Genomic DNA, 19,455 nt, shown 5'->3' on the forward strand with positions numbered 1-19,455 from the left:
GTACCAGGATTCAAGTGGGCAGGAAGGCTCCCGGAGGGCCTCAGGCGCTGAATTCTTTCTGATTGTGTTGGAGGTCTGGATCTGGAGCTTGGGTTGTTGAAGAATCAAGCAAGAGTCTGTGCGGCAGCCTAAGCTGTGGGAGTGCTGGAGGCGAATCTGCGGTCATTCAGTGGCTCTGAAGGGGCTCATTTTTGCTTTCTTACTGTAATGGGCACTGGGCGATACCAATGGTAACTCTTTGTCTGCCTTAGGGCAGGCAAAAGACAGTTTTGTGTAATATATATTCTGTACTATTACATGACAATGTAATAAAAGAATCTCAACTCGGAAGTGTGGCAGATCATCGTGCACGTTGCAAGATTCTACAATGACCAGGTCATCTGCAGGATTGCTTGGGTTCATAATATCACAAGACAAAGGAACAGAAGGAGGCCACTAGGCTCATCAAGTCTGTTCCGTAAATCTACACTAAGCTACTCTACACTAGTTCCAATTCCCGTCCTTTTCCCCATATCCCTTGAGCCCTCACTAATGAGATACTTGTGTATTTCTTGTTTAAATACTCCCAGTGATCTGTCTTCCACTGCCGTGTGTGGTAGTGAGTTCCACAGATCCACAACCCTCTGGCTAAAGAAATTCTTCCTAATCTCTGTTTTATGTGGATAACCTCTAATTTTTAGACTATGACCCCCCCCCCCCTGCCCTCGATTCACCCACCAAGGGAAACATCTTACCTGCATCCACCCTATCTAAGCCTTTCAAAATACGAAATGCCTCTGAGATTTCCTCTCATTCTCCTCGTAAGATAGCCCTTGCATTCTGGGAATCATTCTAGTAAATCTCCTCTGAATTGAGAAATAAATTACTGGCCCAGCAGCCTCGGTTCAGTCCACTGGCCTCTACTAGAGAGCCCAGGATCTATTGACACCATTTACTGGAAGCGTGGCTTAAATAGGGCTCAAAGAAATGAGAGGACCCTCTCCATTCAGCACACAGTATGATTGACCCACTACCATCAAAGAGGTGGTGCAAGAGCATCACAGTCAGGCTGGGAAATAGCTTTCTTCTACCGGCCGCACGATTGACGAACCTGTAACCGAGTAAATTACACTGAAACCTCATTAGAACGCGATTCGTTAATCCACGGAATCGCTTATAGCACGGGTGTATGTGGACCCCAAACTTTGCAAATTTCTGTAAAATGAGTTGATTAAAATTCAGAATCCCAATATTAAAAGAATGCACTTGCTTTCTTTCATTGAAATTGTTAGTTATAGACAGCAGATCCTTCGAAAATGGGTAATATTTGGGTTTGATCATCTGTGAGCTTTGTTCTGCGACTCGGCTGGAACGCAGTATGAAATCTTGGACACTAACTACCGCGTTCTAACAAGATTTTACTGTACCCCAAAATATTTATTTTAATTTGTATATTCATATATATTCATCAATTATTATGTATTGTGTATTGCATGCCCATGGTGGCCTGGAGACACTCCTCCATATCGTCAGGTTGGAAATGTGCATTCAGGTGATAATAATCTTGAATTTGGCCGTCAGGACAAGATTTTGTTCAGCAGTTTCAGGTCATTGTTTCAGCTGTCGAGACACTCCCTGAAATTCTTTCCATTTCAATGAGGTAATTTTAACAAAAGAAAAATTCTCTGCAACGAGGCTGGTATTTGATGGGGCAGATTCTGGAATTTTGAGGAAACGATGAGAAGTGGGCGAGACCCAGTGAGTGGGTCAGGCAGCCTCTGTGGAGAGAAGTGAGCAGTCAATGTTTTGGCTTGGGACCCTCAGCTGAGGGGAGGAGCTAGCAAACATACAAAGGAGGGAGGGAGAGGCCAGAAGGTAAATGGGCAGATGAAATGGGGAGAGGTGAAGTTGGGGTGGTGGGGTCGGTTGTGAGAATGGGTAAAGAACAGATGGAAACAGTGGAAGTGGATCAGGGTTGGGGGGGGGGAGATTACCAGAAATTGAGTAAATCAATTGCCTTCCCCCCCACTCCACCACTCTTGATATTACTCCTTTTGAGTTTTATTTCCCCTGACCCAAAGCATTGACTAACCATTTCTCTCCATGGGACGCTGTCCGACCTGCTGAGCTCCCCCCCCCCCCCCCCACCCCCAGCTTTTCTGCTTGCTTTAGATCAGCCATTCTCAACAGGGACCTTACAGCCCCTCCCCCCACCCCAGGGTCCAGGCCACATATAAGGGGCCATAGACTGAAATCATAAAACATTTTTAACCCTTTGGAGTGGCCAAATTTAAACTTTCATAATATATACTCCAGACTGGATGTATGGGGTAAACTACAGTATGAACACCAGTATGAACCATCTGGTAGTTGATTATCAAACCAGTCCCAGAAAACGGAGACATGTAGAAACTAGAATTGCTAGAGGAACTCAGCCGGACTTTTGAACATCCATAAAAAGCAAAGATATATTGCCAACGATTTGGGCCTGAGCCCTTCTTCAAGGAATAAGTAGAACGAGCCAGAAGCAGGAAATCTCAGAAAGACTCAGAATTCAGACAGTGCTGACCAAGACTGTTGTGGAGAGACTGGACGCAGACTGGGAGATTGCTTCGCTGAGCACCTTGGCTCAGTCCACAGCAATATCGCGGATCTCCTGATAGTTCACCCATTTCAATTCCCCTTCATGTTCCCACGCTGACGTGTCTATCCATGGTCACATGCTCTGCCTGACTCAGACCACCTGCAAATTGGAGGAACACCACCTCATCTTCCGACTGGGCACTCTCCAGCCAGATGGCATTAATATTGACTCCTCTGGCTTTCATTACCCCCCCCCCCCCCCCCCCGTCACCTTCCCCAGCTCTATCTCTCTCCCTTTTCCCTTTCTCCTTTCACACAAACATGATAAATTCTTACCTAGTTCCTTATCACATCTAATTAACACCTTTTGTTGGTCAAGATTCCTCCCCTGGCCAGCATTTCAGTGTGTTTTTACTAAAATCGCAGCATCTGCAGAGTTTTGCGTTTCATACGGTGTACTGCAGTTATTGGTAGTCCCTGAAAACAGGTATGGTTTAGACTGCAATGTTGGGAAAATTGCTACTGTCTGTATGGTCGTTCACACTGGGTGCCTTTTTAGACTGCAAGTACCTGAGTACAATAGTCTCGGTGGTTGGACGTGCAGTCGAGTAGATGACTATCAATGAATTTTTCCAGAACAATTTACACTGCAGGCTTCCTCCAAAAAGTGGTAGGGGTCCTGCAGGATAAATCGCGATGCAGGAATGGACTCAACATTCCTTGTTAGAGTGCCCGAGTAGCAGCAAAATTCCTTGATCGTGCTGTTACCCAGCCTAAAAACCATAAGGGACACTGAGTCCAAAGATTAAACGTTTTTGTTTAATGTCTGTGCGAGAGAAGTCTGGAAGAAATTAATTAAGCATGATTGCTTCACCGGGAAAGGGGCCCATAAACTTTGAGCAAAGTCCGAAGAGAGCGATAGCCAAAATTAAAAAGGCTGAGATGAGTAGCTTGGTGAGGGGGGTGGGTGGCATTTATTATCTGTGACCACCTCTCTTCAACTCACCTGATTGGTCACTGTCTGACCTCTTTCTCATTGAAATTCCCTTTAAATAAACATTGCTATTCGCCCCCTCCTCCGCTGGTCAAGCCAGTCCGTGAAGTGTCTAATCTATCCTGCTTTAGCTGTGTATGTTTTTGTCCATGTCATTTATTTGGTTTATCACACTAATTCCTGATTGAATATAGCTTTGTTCCACTGTGTGGAATTAGGCTGTGGGTAGGATGAATGACAACAGTGACACAACCTGCGTTTATCTGCATTCTCCAGCGTGATTGGTCATTAACAGCAGCTTTGTACAACCCGACGAAAAATTGTTTCTTCGGTGTACAGTACAAACACGTGATTGGACAAGTACGCTGATCAAAAAGCACTTTTATTTCCTGCGAAACTTTTACTGCTTGAGAGCATACTTGGCCTGTGGCATCTCAGTTGGTGTGACAATTGTCTCTTGTCGGACTTTAAAGCACTTCAGCGGGTGGTGAAAACTGTCCAGCGGATTATCTGCATCCAGTTGCCCACCATTGAGAACATTTATCAGGAACGCCGTCTGGACAGTGGGAAGAGCATCATCATCAAGGATGCATCTCACCTTGACTATGGACTCCCATCTGATAGGTGCTACAGGAGCCTTCACTCTCGAAGCAGCAGGCTCAGGAAGAGCTCCCCCCCCACCCCACCGAAGCCTGTGACCCTGCTGAACCTTAAATCCCAGTGCTGAGTGGATCTGCACTCACGTTGCACTGTCAGTACTTTTATAATTGTTTGCTTGCTGAATGCACTTGTTTTTATCTGCACATAGTTATTAATGTAGAGCACTATTTTTTTTAACTTGTGGTTGGATGCTAATTGTATTTCATCGGCTTTGTATTTTACTTGGCACAGTGACAATAAAGTTGAATCTAATCTTCATACATATGTTTAAAACAAATAGGTAGTAATAAATAGTACAGACTCTCAGAGTTGTTTAGCAGATCAATAGTCATTGTCCATAGGAAGAAGCTGTTCCTCAGCTTGGTGGTTCCAGCTCTAATGCTTCTGTTTCTCTTTCCCACTGAGAGTAACTGAAAGATGCTGTGTGCAGGGTGGTAGGGGGTCCTCACTGATTTTGCAATCAATGATCTCAGTAAATTATATCGAGGGAGGGGGGGTGGCAGACCCCATTGATTGCCTGGTGCTTTTATGGCCCTGTGGTTTGAACTCTGATCCGATGCTCTGCAGTACCACAGTGTGATGCCACAGGCCAAGCTGCTCTCGATAGAGTTCCTGCAGAAAGTTGACATGATGGCAGCCAGTAGCCTTGCCCGCTTCAGTCTCTATAAGGAAGTGCAGTCGTTTCCTGACAAGTGAGGAGATGTATGTCCAGGATAGATCAGAGGAACTTGATGCTCTCCACTACAGAGTTGTTGATGTGTAGTGGAGGGTGGTTGCCCTGGCCCTCCTGAAGTCCACAATCATCTCCTTTATTTCGTCCACTCTGAGACTCAGGCTGTTATTCTCGCACCATAATCATGAACTTTTCCACCTGTAGCGTGACTCGTCGTTGTTGCTGACGAGGCCAGCTACTGTTGTGTCATCTGCAAACTTGATTATACTGTTGGAGCCGGATCTGGGTGATGCAGTCGGATCTGGTCAACAGCATTGGCAGAAGCGGGCTGAGTACATAACCCTGAGATGTGCCAGTGCTCGGCGTGATGGTGGTCAACGTTCTGCTGCAGACCCGGATAAACTCTGGTCTTTCCCTAATTATTCCTTCAGAAGATTGAGGTGAATTGTTGCCCTCTCCATGTGGTGCAGATGCTCTCAAATCGAGAAACCCAGAACTAGTGGGGAGGGACAATAAGACATTTCCAAGACAGGATCAATTTTGTAATTTAAGAGGAGGTTGGATGAGTACGTGGATGTGAGGGGGTTGGAGGGTTATGGGCAGGGAAAAGGTAGGTGGTACTAGTGGGGTCATTTAAATCGGTGCAGACTAGAAGGGCTGATATGGCCTGTTTCCGTACTGTAATTGTTATATGTTATAAGTTGCACAGCAAAAGGAGATCCATCGAGGCTCTGGAAATCTGACGTTCTTGCCTCATCTTCATAACGCTAACCTCCTCCCCCACTTCTTCAGTGATGTGGGTTTGTGAGCTTCTGACAACGTTGAGAGCTGTTCCAAGCCTTGATAAAATTAGTATCTTCCCTTTTTCTATGTTACTCTCGGCGAAGAGTCTGGACTTGAAACGCCGTCTGGCCATTTCTACCCATGGCTGTAGCCTGACTTAATGAGTCTCTCCAGCAAGCTTGCAATGGCCAACCATTTCAATTCTGTGCCCCACTCTCACACTGACATGTCTGTCCATGGTCGTGTGCACTGTCAAACAAAGGCCACCCATAAATTGGAGGAGCAATACCTGATATTCTGTCAAGGGCACTCCATCCTGTTGGCATTAACGTCAACTTCTCTGGTTTCTGCTTCTCACTTCCTCTCTTCCTCATCCCTCTGTCTCCTTTCCTCCAGCTCTCCACCCCTTCCCTTTCCATTTACAGAGCCCCTTGCTTGCAGGTGTGCCTTCTCCCCTCCCCCCACCCCCATCCACCTATTACCTCCTGCCCGTGGGACTCTGCTCCTCTCCTGCCCCTTCCTACTGCCATTTTGTTCGGGCGCCTGCTTACATTTTGCTCATACCTTAATGAAAGTCTCAATCCTGAAACATTGGTTATGAAACTTTATCTTTGGTAGATAAAGTATGCTGTTTGACCTGTTGAGTTTCTCCAGCATTGTTTTTATGTTTACCTGCAACCTCATTGTTAATTGGATATGTTGCTCTGCAAAGAACAATGGGAGTAAAAAGAGGATGTCTAGAATTGAAGGTTGCAAGTTAAGTTGCACCAACCATCACCAGGATATAGAACTGATCACAGATCTATTCCGATCACTTTGCAAGGAAGGATGATTTACGAACGAGGCTTTGCTGATGGTGTTTCTAAGTTCAGATTTATTGTAAGAGTACAGACTTGACATCACATACAACCCTGAGATTCATCTTCCTGGGGGTCAGACGGTATGTTTTCCCTGTCTAGCATACTTTTCCTGCTCAAAGGTTTGCGAGGTTTTGGAAAAGACCTGATGCAAGGCTTCACAGAATGCTGCAACATCCAGACAGGGGTTGTTATAGATTGTACATGCGTCGAGTCTAATTGTCCTTGGCAGCGTTGAGCATTCTACAGGGCTCTTGTGAGGCAGGCAGACACCACATCCTAATGTAAAAACACAATGTTGGGGAAACTCAGCAGGTCAAATGGTGTACTATGTGTAGCAAAGATAAAAGCCGCTTTCAGGTGCTCGGACGCAGATAATGTGCTGGCAGATGTGGCTGGGGAAGTGCAGCTGGGATGTTCGAGTGGCTGCGGAGAAGACGCCTTTCTGTCATCTGAACATGCCGGCTGAAGGAGGGCCATGTCCGAGCGAACACCAGCTCCTGTGGACTGGCCGTAGTCCCACTGCTGCTTTCAGATGCAACGGTTGGGGGTGGGGGGGGGGCGGGCGGGGATTCTTGGAGCCGGAGAATATACCTACAGGAGGAGGGTTAGGTAAATGCTCTTCCTGGCCAGGTTCTCCACTTTCAGGTGGCTACCCGACAGCCAGATTGGGGTAGAATAGGTGGATTTACAGTCGGGTATTCTGGCCACCTGAAAGCGGCTAAAGATTCATAACCAACATTTTGGCCTGGAGCCCTTCATAAGGTATGAGCAAAATGTGGGCAGGCCTCTTAAATTACAGAGGATAATGTGATGGATTCGGAGGCCTGTGGGGTGGGAGGTGAGGACAAGGGGAAATCCTTTTTACGTTGTGTCTGGGGCAGACGGGGCCAGGGCAGATGAGTGGGAAATGGAGGAGATGCGGGTAAGGGCAGAGTTGCTGGTGGTGGAGGGGGAAGCCGCGTTTTAGGAAGAAGGACATTTTGGATGATCTGGACTGGGAGACCTCCTCTTGGGAACAGATATGACAGAGAAATTAAGAGAATGGAATAGAATCCTTTCTGGGTGAGTAGTATCGTCGAAGCGTGGTATGTCTGCTACATCCTCATGCCTGACGTGTTATTTCAGTTGGTCAGTGACAGTGAGTGTTCATACACACCCGTTGGAGGATACTGATCCCCAGCAGCTGTGCCACATTATTAATCTAGCTGGATTTGCTGTGATTGCAATCACTTCAAGTGAATTGGCTTGAGTGTGACCAAATATAAAAGAGGGGTGACTGGATGCACTCGTGGCAGTGAAGGTCATACCTCGAAGCTTTAACTCTTAATGATACAGAAACCCTTCCAGCCCTCTAAGTCCTTACCAACCAATTAATCTACCAACCCCGTGAAAGCCCACAAGAATGTACCAACTCCTGACAGGCAGTGCCAGATTTGAACTGGTTCGCCAGTGCTGTAACAGCGTTGTGATAACTGTGATGCTTGTTGTGGAGCAGCTACAACAAGCTCCGATATCTCAGTGGTTAGAGCACTGGTCTTGTAAACTGGGGGTTGCAAGTTCGTGGGCCTCGTCCCTGTGAGGGGCACAGGACAAAGTGGTGACTCTCTTCTTTAAGGTAGACAAAGTGAAAGAATGTTGCATTCTAAATGTAGTATTACTTTTCCAATATGGAACTTTTACCTTTACTTCCAGAATTACGATTATGATTGCACTTCAGGATGTAGCTTGTTCGTCAGGAGTTGAGAAAGATGTAGTTACGTTGATATTTTATTTGAAATCGTGTTTCATAGGGAGGGAACATCTACTGTTTCATTTTTTTTAAAATATGCCAGAGCTGTTGTAATTTCCCGTTGGTGTGGACCCTGGAAGACCGGGGAGTGGAAATGCAGCTCAGATCCTGCCGGCCAGTCTGTCTGCAGACTGCTCCGTACGGCCTTTGAAAGGCCCGTTAAAGGAGCTGATTTTGGTTTATTTAAAAGACTGCGACTGCAGGCTCTGGACCCGAAACAGCGGCGCCTGTGCTTGGAGGCAGCCACGAGGGGTCGCCGACTCCAGGGGAACAGCAGACTGTTGCAGTGCACCAGTAAAGGTGAGGTCGCCACCCCTTCTCCCCCATTGAGAAGGAGAAGCAGAGAAAACGACCATAGAACGCCAACCATCGTGGTGGATCAGCAAGGGACTCCGCAGCTGAAGGGCACGCACAGAGGGCGAGCTGTGGTGACTTGCGGGTGAAGATCCCACACAGGCTGTGCTAACTTGGGGTTGAGGGGTTCGCACCAGTTATGAGAACCAGGTAGCGGAACCGGGTTTCAAGTGGGTGTCAAGAAAAAGAAGGGCCCTGGATACTGTAAGCTTCCTCATTGTGTTGGAGGTTTGGATTTGAAGCTCGGGTCTGGTTTGGACAATGGTCTGTGCGGCTGGAGGCAAATCCGCAGACACTCTGTGACTCGGGTGGGGGGGGTGGGAAACTCTGCTTCTCTTTCTCTGACTCTAAGGGGCACCAGGCATTGCTAATCTTGCCCTATGTGTAATTTTATGTCATATTACATTTCTGATTTATTATGACAATAAATAGCATCTGATCTGATCGTCCTCTGTGTGTTTGACTCTTTGTAGAGTAAGGAAGGGCTGTGACCTTCCCTGGGTTAGATCTTTATTGCATTAGGGTGGAAAATCTTTTTTAGTCTTGCCTCTTGCCACTACACGGCTGTTTGCCTGCGTCTCGCATTCTCAGATTCCAATGTTCCAGTGCTCAATTATTTACAACATGTCATTGAGAAGCTGAAGGAACTCTTCAGGCGAGGCAGCATCCACCCGTAGAAATGGTCAGTCATCGTTTCAGGTCACAATTTTTATCGAGACCATCTCCCCGACCCCGCTGTGTCCCTACAGCTTCTCATTGTTTGCTCGAGATTCCAGCCTCTGCAGGTTTTTTTTGTGTTGGCAAATTATTTTCGCAGTCATTGTTGCCCCCCATTAACATGTCACCCAGTCTTCATTTCCAGCGTGGATCACCAGAGCTGGCTCCTCATTTCTGAAGATGGAGGGGAGCAGTTTCCAGGCTTCCTTTGCTCCTTCTACAACCGCCGTGTCCCTTCCCCCCCACCTCCCCAAAAACTGCGAGGGTTTTCTTGTAAAAGGAATCCATTAAGTCCTCGTAAGTGCAGTTAACAAATTTTTTAAGACTCTTGGGATATTGCCTCAAGTGGTTTGCGGCCAGCATAGTTCAAAGTTCCTTTTATTAATTTTTTTTAAATTTGAGTTTAGACATAAGGCCCTTTCGGCTCACGTCCATGTCGCCCAATTACACACAATTGACCTACAACCCTGGTATGTGTTGAACGGTGGGAAAATTACAGAACATCCGGAGGAAACCCACCCAGACACGGGGAGGACGTATAAATGCCTTACAGACAGTTCGGGATTTGACCCCCAGTCACTGATCCCGTAACAGCGTTGCGCTAAGCGCTATGCTAACCACGCTAATTGTCATGTCATAATAGATAAAAATGTAACATGCATGATACTCTTCAACTTTTGCCTGCCATAAGTCAAACAAAGTTGCCGTGAGCATTGCCTGTCACCCCTAACAATGGGAGAAAGAGAAGCAAAAGAGAGTTTCTTCAGAGTCACACAGACTCCTGCTCAAACAATCGGTAATCCGAGCTCCAGATCCCAACCTCGGAGGCGATGCAGGAGGGTCCTTCCTGTACACATCACCTGCTCATTTCCCACATTGATCCCATTCTATGTTCTCTCCGCTTTGCCTTCAACTTTCTCCCTCCTCCGCATTTCTCTGACCTGCTCGGGGGCAACTTACAGTGGCCAGTTGGGCATTCCAATGCATACGAGGCAGGAGGAAGTGAGTTGAAGGCTGTTGGAAAGTTGGCAGGTGGTATGTAGGCAACCACAGAGATAGATCAGCAAGTTGAATGGTTTCACAATAACCTTGCCCTCAGGCCACCACCATCATGGGCATTAGTCTTCATTCCACTAAGGAAGCTTTTCAAAGGCATTGTCTCAAGAGAGACAATCATCAAGGACCCTCACCACCCAGGCCGTGCCCTTTCCTCACTGAAACCATCAGGGGGGAGGTCCAGGAGCCTGAAGACGCACAGCCGATGGAACCAAAACAGCTTCTTCCCTCTGCCATCAGATCTCTGAATGAACAATGAAGCTATAGACACAAATTTTTTTTTTCTCTTTTTTTCACTTTATTTTGAAATATATTTCTGGAACTGGAACTTATAGCAATTTTGCACCTGTAATGTACAACACCGATGCCACAAATCGACAAATTTCATGAACTTATCGAAAAATTCATTTGTGGGGAAGTTGAAGGATAAATATTGGCAAAAGGACTCTTGGAGTTTTTTTTTAAATGTAATCCCGGGCAAATGAGGCATGGAGTTGCAGCAGTTAGTGTTGGCTGTCTCAGTTCCAAGGACCCAGCTTTGATCCTGATCTCTGCCCACCAGATTTGTTGTCCCAAAAACTAGGTCCAATGTCCCTTTGTGCTCTGAATTCCCATATCCCCTGGAGAGGTTAGAAGAATAATTGTGGGTTAAGCAAGAAGATCTGGAGATGCTGTGATCGAGTGCAGTACAAAACTTGGGTGTTCATCTTTAGGCTCCTGTACCTCTTTCCTGATTGTAGTGGGGAGAAGAGACGCCTTGAGGTGGGTTTCTTGAGACACTGTCTTTTTAAAAATGACTTCAATGGAGTGAAGACTAACGCCCGTGATGTCGCAGGCCAACCCTCTGTAGTCTTTTTCTGTCCTCCATACCAGTCAGCATGCTCTTCATGGTTCACCTGTAGAAATTTGCAAGTCTTTGGTGACATATCAAGTCTCCTCAAACTCTTAACGAAATATAGCTGCCGGCTCTTCATTATTGACTTGACAAGATAGCCCCAGGAAATGTTGACACTCAGGAATTTGAAGTTCTTTTACCCTCTCCATTGCTGACTCCTCAATGAGAAATGGTTTGTGTTCTCCTGGTTTCCCCATCCTGAAGTCCACAATCAGTTCCTTAGTTTTGCAAACATTGAGTGCAAGGTTGTTCGTGTGGCACCACTCAACTAGCTGACCTATCGCCCTCCTGTACGCTTCCTCATTGCTGCCTGTAATCCTGCTTTACTTCCTGTACTCTAGAAAGCAAAAGTTATAAACAACATTCAAGCGATACACTTCAACTTTTGCCAGCCATAAGGCAAACAAGATTGTGCTTCAACTTCTGCTCTGTCTTTAATTTTCAGAATTAAAATCCTCCTTGATGGTTATTCTCTCCCCCATTTTGGTGAGCTTGAATTGAGTTGTTTAACCAAGGTACTGTGAAATATTTTGTGCTCCCTGCTCTCCAAGCAAGTTAACCTCCTCAAAGTACATCAAATCATTGTTATAATAAAACAGGGCAGTACATAAACGTGGTGGAGAAACTCAATCCCCGTCACTTGCGGAGTTTCTTCAGCACATTTGTGTATTTGGTAGAGTAATTGGATGATGGCCTTTGTGTTGGTGAGTGGCATAACCAATCAAAGGATGGTTAGTAAGTTACAGGGGTTGAAGGAAAATACAGTAGAGGGGGAATGGGGCAGGCAGAGTTGATCTGTGGGGAAGTTGCGGACTGGATGGGAGGGCAGCTGGATGGGCGGGAGGGTGGCCAGGGCGTCAGGAGCTCGGCTGGCACGACAGCTGGAGTGTCAGGAGCTTGGATGAGCGGGAGCCGGGGCTTTGGGAGCTTGGCAGAGTGAGGTTGGGGGGGGGGGGGTGGGTTGTGGAAGACTGGGGCCTAGGCAAGAGTGTTGGGTGGATGCATATCTGATACTGGTGATTTGGGTAGTGAAAATAAGTGTTGCACCAGAATAATGTTGTGTAAGCTTGAAATGAATTTCCCATGTCCATTTTCCCAATATCTTGTTTCCAAACCATTAAGATTACTCAACAACATTAAAGGATCTGAGTCTAAATGGTAGGAATACTGCAATATCTTGTCTTGTTTCTGGGTGAATTGGCTGTTCACACTGAAAGATTTAATTTGCATTGGATTATAAGCATGACCTGCTCTTGTTCATCGTTGCCATAATCCATTTGTTAATCCTTCTTAGTGATGGCTTGCCAAAAGCAGATGAATTAATCCATGTTCCAATCGATGCTATTTATTGTCATGTAATAAAACAGAAATGCCCTGCTACACAAAATTGCCTTCAGTCTGTCATAAGGCAGACAAAGATTCACCATCATTATTGCCCGGTGCCCCTCGGAGAATGAGAGGCAAAAGAGAATTCCCCCCACCCCACCCAAGAGTTGCTGAGTGGATTCACCTCCAGCGCTTTCACGGTCTCTGCAGCCACATGTTCAAACTGTCAGTAACCCAAGCTCCAGATCCAAACCTCTGACATGTTGAGGAAGCCTTCAACGCCCTTCGGGAGCCTATCTTGCCCTCATCACCTTCTCGAATCGTGGTTCCGATACCTGGTTTTTATGAGCCAGTCTCCAGCGGCCTGCAGCCTGGTGTGAGTCTTTTGACCTCAGGTTGCCAGCAGCTCGCAGCCTGTGTGGGTTCCTCGCCTACAAGTTGCCAACAGCTCGCCTGTGCGTGTGTCCTTCAGCAGCAGAGCCCCTCGCTGGTCTGCCAAAGTGGTCATCATCTCCTCTGCTTCTCTTTCTCATGGGGGGGGAGGCCACATTATCCTCATTACTGAAGCCCTATTCTGGTCTGCTGCTCCCCCAGAGTCTGCAACCCCTCGTGGCCACGGGCAAACACAGGCACCGCCATCCTGGGTCCAGACCCGTGGTCACAGTATTTTAAAATAAAACACCCTCGGCTCCTCTAATAAGGTGTTTAAAGCCTTTATAGAACAGTCAGCAGTAGAACGGGGCAGTAGGACCCCATGGGGGAGGGCTGTGTCTCCATTCCCCACTCTCCCTGGGTCCATTGCAGCATCGCACCGCCAATTAAAAAAAAATACGTCACAGATGCTGGTTACTTGCTTCTAGCCTCAATGGTGGTTCTTAAAGTAATGGAAGACAGTTGCGTGAACAAAGATTTGCATTTGTTTTGCAACCATTTCATGATGTTTTGCAGGTGAGTGTAACTAAAGAGGGCTGGGCTCTCAGCCACCTAATGAGAGAACAGGGCAGGCATCCTAAAGCTTGGCTGCAGAGATGGGTTTCAAGAAATGTCTTGAAGGTCAGGACAGAGACAAATTTTAAAAAGGAATTTCATCTTCCAGTAAAAAGCAAACTGTTGGAGAAACAGCTGCAGCAATGTATTTTGCTCCAAATTAAATTTAAATTTAGACACAGCACGGTAACAGGCAGGAGCCCATGTCGTCCAATTACATCCAATTGACCAAAACCCCCAGTACATTTTAAAGGTTGGGAGGAAGCAGATGTAGACATGGGGAAAATGAACAAACTGCTTACAGACACCACAGGATCTGAAATCCAGTCCTGATTGCTGGCGCTGTAGCAGTGTTGTACTAACCACTACACCAACTGTACCACCTACAGGCCCAATGCTGGCAAATGGGGTGAGTTAGACCAACAGGCTCGTTTCTGTGCTCTGTGGTGTCCCTGTACTGTGGAAATGTTCTGAAGGTTGACAGATGGTCTTGTGATCTCAATGTTGCAGGCCCGAGGACCATTACCATGGAGGAGGCAGAGGGAGACACTGAGCAGGCCGATCAGCGCCATGCAGTCAATGGTGGTGAGTCGCAGCCCAGCAGTGCCCTAGGCGTCATCAAGGAAGGCGTGGGCGAGTCATCCCTCATTGACTCTGAGGTTGCCAAGCGGGCCTGCGAGGAGGTGCTGGAGAAAGTCAAGCTCCTGCGGTGCGCTTCATCGGACGAGGCAGAGGACGGCTGCCCGCCCACAGCCTCACCCATCCCCAACGGGAACGCCAGCGATGGCGAGCAGGCTAGGGTGCGGGCAGAGGACGAGGCAGTAGGCCACACGGTGAAGAGCGCCAGGAGGCGGCAGAGGTACAACTCGGCCAAGCAGTCGTGGCTGCTCCGGCTCTTCGAGTCCAAGCTCTTCGACATCTCGATGGCCATCTCATACCTGTACAACTCCAAGGAGCCGGGCGTGCAGGCCTACATCGGCAACAGACTCTTCAGCTTCCGGCATGAGGAGGTGGACTTCTACCTGCCCCAGCTGCTGAACATGTACATACACATGGACGAGGATGTGGGCGATGCCATCAAGCCCTATGTGGTCTACCGGTGTCGCCAGAGCATCAACTTCTCCCTGCAGTGTGCCTGGCTGCTGGGCGCCTACTCCTCGGACATGCACATCTCCGCCCAGCGCCACTCCCGTGGCACCAAGCTGCGCAAGCTCATCCTCTCCGACGAGCTGAAGCCAGCCCACCGGCGCAAGGAGGTGCCGGCAGTCAGCCCTGCCAACGACACCAGCCAGTCACCCTCCAAGCGGACCCACCAGCGCTCCAAGTCGGACGCTGCAGCCAGCATCAGCCTGGGCAGCAACCTGAAGCGGACGGCCAGCAACCCGAAGGTGGAGAGGCAGCAGGATGAGGTGAGGGGACGGCACTCATTGGCTGTCAGTTTGCAGCGAACCACTTTGCCCCTCGAGGCACCATCTGCCTTAACGGTGCTCATGGGGGCCATAAGCTACCCAAGGTGTACATGCATGATAGCACGTGGTTTGGAGGGTTGTGGTGCTTGATGTGATGCCATTGCAATGAATTTTGCAATGTTGCTGAAAAACCCCATGGCAAGATTTTAATTGGCAATGCACAAATTCGCTGGAGAAACTCAGCAGGTCATGCAGCATTCGTGGAAGTAAAGAGTAACTCATGTGGGTGATGGGACAGTGCGGAGGGAGCTTCACTCTGTGTCTGACTCCGGGAGTGTGTGATGGGAAGATGCGGAGGGAGCTTCACTCTGTGTCTGACCCCAGGAGAGTATAATGGGACAGTGAGGAGGGAGCTTCACTCTGTGTCTGACCCCGGGAGGGTATGATGGGACAGTGAGGAGGGAGCTTCACTCTGTGTCTGACCCCGGGAGTGTGTGACGGGACAGTGAGGAGAGAGCTTCATTCTGTCTGACCCTGGTAGGGTGGGTCGCAACAGCTTAGAAGTTGCTGCAATACACAAACTTACTGGAAAACACAGCCAGTCACGCAGCATCCACAGGATGTAAAGGGTTACCTGAGCAGGGTGAGAACAAGAACCAGACAGATACGTGAGTGAAAAGGTGGGGGGGAAGAGCGAGCAAGGCCTTAGACCTTGAGAGTCCCAAGCATAACAGAGAGGGAGCAGCTCTCATAGAACTCACTTCCACTGCTAGTCTGTAGATGCACTGTGTTTGCTGTCCATTCATCAGCCCTGTTGTGTTTAGCGCTGTACCTGGAATGTGATTTGGACCCAACAACTGTGCAGTGAAGCCACAAAGTATGCAGACTTTGTGATTGTAGTTCACAAACAGAAGTACTGGAGAAATTCAGCGGATCCTGCAGTGTCCATAGGAGGCAGAGATATATCAGGCTCGGGCCCTTCTTCGAGGAATGAGCAGAAAGCGCATAGGCACCTGCATAAAAGCGCAGTGGGGAGGAGGCAAGTGAGGAAGGGGCAGGGAGATGAGCATAGGCTAACAGGTAAGATGTCACAGGTGGATGTAGGTGGGAGAGTAGAAGAGAAGATGGTTAGCGTAGCCCTGTGTCTGCGAGGGTTTGATTTGAGTGCTCCGGTTTCCTCCCACAGTCCAAGACTTACAGGGTGTGTAGGTTCATGGGCCGGAAGAGCTTGTTACTGTGTATGTCCAAATTAAAAATTATGTCCTGCAGCATCCAGAGGAGGCAGAGATATACAACCAACGTTTCAGAGTTTGAGCCCTTTGTTAAGGTGTGGGCAAAAGGCAGGCAGGCGTCTGAATAAAAAGCTGGGGGGAGGAGAGGAGGGAGGAAGGGGCAGGGGGGGAGGAGAGGAGGGAGGAAGGGGCAGGGGAGGAGGAGAGGAGGAAAAAAGGGGCAGGGGAGGAGGGAGGAAGGGGCGGGGAGAGGAGGGAGAAAGCGACAGGGAGGAGGAAAGGGCAGGGGAAGGGAGGAAGGGGCAGGGAGGAGGAGAAGAGAAAGGAAGGGGCAGGGGAGGAGAGAGGAAGGAGCAGGAAAGGAGGGTGGAAGGGGCGGGGAGAGGAGGGAGGAAGGGGCAGGGAGCAGAGGAGGGAGGAAGGGGCAGGGGAGGAGGGAGGAAAGAGCAGGGAGAGGTGGGAGGAAGGGGCAGGAGAGGAGGGAGGAAGGGGCAGGGTTTGGACCACAGGCCAATAGGTAAGAGATCACAGGTGGATATGGATGGGAGGGTAGGAGAAAGAAGCTGAGAAGTGATAGGGGGAGATGGTACCTCTCTGAGAGAAGAGGAAAGGGTGTGGGGTTGCAAGAGGATAAGGAAAGACACCACATGCGTGTGTGTCTTCTGCCAGTGGAGGAGGGTTTAGAAAGTGTGACCGGTGAGGGGCTATAATAGTTCACGTCAAGTTTATTGTCATCTGATTGCTCAAGTTTGATCCTACGAAACTGCGTTCTCCAGTCCTTGGTGCAAAACATGCAGATACACAACCAGGCAAAACACACATACAAACGATAAGCATAGTGCCATCATAATGTTTGGGACAAAGACACTTTTTTCCTTTATTTACCCCTGTGCTCCACAGTTTTAAATTTGTAATCAAACAATTCACGTGATTAAAGTGCACATTCCAGATTTTATTCAAGGTTATTTTGGTTTGACCATGTAGAAATTACAGTCCAATTATAGTCCCCTCATTTCATGGCGCCTTGGGACATTTGGCTTCCTAGAGGTTTGTGAGAACTTGGGTATGTTTAATTGCTCCATTGGTGCAGGGATAAGAGAGCTGGGCTGGCTTCTAAGCTTTTGATCATGTTTGGAGTCTGTAGTTGCCATTTTCAACACGAAGACCAGAGTTGTGCCAATGAAAGTCAAAGAAGCTGAAAAATAGGAATAAAACATAAGAGACATTGCCTCGGTCCTTAGGATTACCAAAATCAACAGCTTGGAACATCATTGAGAAGAAAGAGCGTACTGGTGAGCTCAGTAATCACAAAGGGATTGGTATTCCAAGGAAGACTGCCACTGCTGAAGACAGAAGAATTCTCATCATAATGAAGAAAAATCCCCAAACATAATCTGACAGATCAGAAACACTTTTCAGGAGGCAGGTGTCAGTGACTACTGTCCGTGGAAAACTTCATGAACAGAAATACGGAGGCTACACTGCAAGATGCAAACCACCAGTTGGCCACAGAAACAGAATGGCCAGATTAAAGTTTGGCAAGAAGTATGTAAAAGAACCTGCAGAATTCTGGAAAAAGGTCTTGTGGACAGAAGAGACCAAGATTAACCTATTGTCAGAGTGATGGCAAGAGCAAAGCAGGGAGGACCTGCCCAAGATCCAAAGCAGACCACCGCTGCCATGGTTTGCATCTTGCAGTGTAGCCTCTGTATTTCTGTTCATGAAGTCTTCTGCAGAGAGTAGTCATTGACATTTCAATATCTGTCTCCTGAAGAGTGTTTCTGATCTGTCAGACATACGATTGTGGATTTTTCTTCATTATGAGCAGAATTCTTCTGTCATCAGTGGAGTCTTCCTTGGTCTACTAGCCCCTTTGCGATTACTGAGCTCACCAGGATGTTCTTTCTTCTTAATAATCCTCCAAGCTGTTGATTTTGGTAATTCTCAGGTTTGAGCGATGTCTCTTACTGTTTCATTCCTGTTTTTCAGCCTCATAATGTCTTCTTTGACTTTCATTGCCCCAACTCTGGTCCTCATGGCAACTACAGATTCCAAAGGTGATCAGAAGTTTAGAAGCAAGCCTAGCTCTCTTATAGCTGCCCCAATTAAGCAATTAAACATACCCAAGTACTCATATCGGCGTTGATGCTGTGCAGTTGCTCAGTAAAAGCAGGTGCAAGATGCTCCTTCCATCTGATAGCTTTCAGGTCCCCCTTGGGCAAAGTGTAGTACCTGTTTAGCCTCCCAAACGGGGTCACATGAAGCCATGGATTGCAGTTGGTGGGTGGTTTATCCAAGCAGATTCTACAAATTAGAATTTATGGTTGTAAAACGAAAAATGCTGGGCAGGTGAAAATCTGCTGATCAATGCCCAGGGTTGGATACCAGTCCAATATGGGCACTGCAACTGAAGAAGGCAATGGGAACCACTTCATATTTTTACCTTGTATAATCATGAACTCAACATCGACTGTGGTCTCAGCACAAAGACGGATACTTCACCGAAGGAGAACAGGGGAGGCAACGACTACAATTTGGCGGGTGGATTGGATCGTGATGGATGGAGAGACACGCTCACTCACACCGAACGGTAAGGCATCTGAATGAATGATGAATTAAGTTCTCACAAACACCTGTCCCAAACATTATGGTGCGCTGAAATGAGGGGACTATGTGTAAAAAGTGCTGTACAGGTAGTCCCCGACCTACAACCTACAGCCATCCATACACGTGACTGGAAAACGCGTAAGATTACTAACAGCCCGAATCCACAACATGCACTCAACTGTGGGACACCTGAGGTTAACATTTGTCTGACTTGTGACCATTTTGTGATCTGACCAATCCATCAGAACAGAACGTGGACGTATATTGGAGACTACCTGTAATTTCTACATGGTAAAACCAAAATGTCCACAAATTACTTGTGAAATGTTTGATTACAAATTAAAAACTATAGAGCACAGGATCAAATAGAGGAAAAAGTGTCTTTGTCTCAAACATTATGGAGGGCACTGTAGGCAGGACAAGTTTTCATATATACAAATACATATTATTTTGAAAATATGAGAGTCTCGGATGGTTAAAGTGAGCAGTTCCTTTGGCTGTTCAGTATTCTCACTGTCTGTGGGAAGAAGTTGTTCCGCAGCCTGGTGGTG

At 47.6% G+C, this 19,455-nt stretch overlaps 1 protein-coding gene across 4 annotated transcripts in view; it reads left to right on the forward strand.

The window, feature by feature from the left end:
* pi4kb (phosphatidylinositol 4-kinase, catalytic, beta) overlaps window positions 1-19,455 on the forward strand; it is a 130,799-nt gene that overhangs the window by 28,958 nt on the left and 82,386 nt on the right. For 2 of the 4 annotated variants that reach the window (XM_069940196.1, XM_069940197.1), the window contains exon 2: window positions 14,167-15,065. The exons of 1 other annotated variant lie outside the window; for it this stretch is intronic. In XM_069940196.1, the coding sequence (XP_069796297.1) occupies window positions 14,184-15,065 (882 nt within the window). In that variant the 5' untranslated portion in view covers window positions 14,167-14,183. Of the gene's footprint in view, window positions 1-8,380; window positions 8,622-14,166; window positions 15,066-19,455 lie in introns of those variants that run through there. One more of the 4 variants, XM_069940198.1, reaches the window with a different exon arrangement.

The sequence above is a fragment of the Narcine bancroftii genome, chromosome 5 (genome assembly GCF_036971445.1).
Source record: "Narcine bancroftii isolate sNarBan1 chromosome 5, sNarBan1.hap1, whole genome shotgun sequence".
Classification (NCBI taxonomy): Eukaryota; Metazoa; Chordata; class Chondrichthyes; order Torpediniformes; family Narcinidae; genus Narcine; species Narcine bancroftii.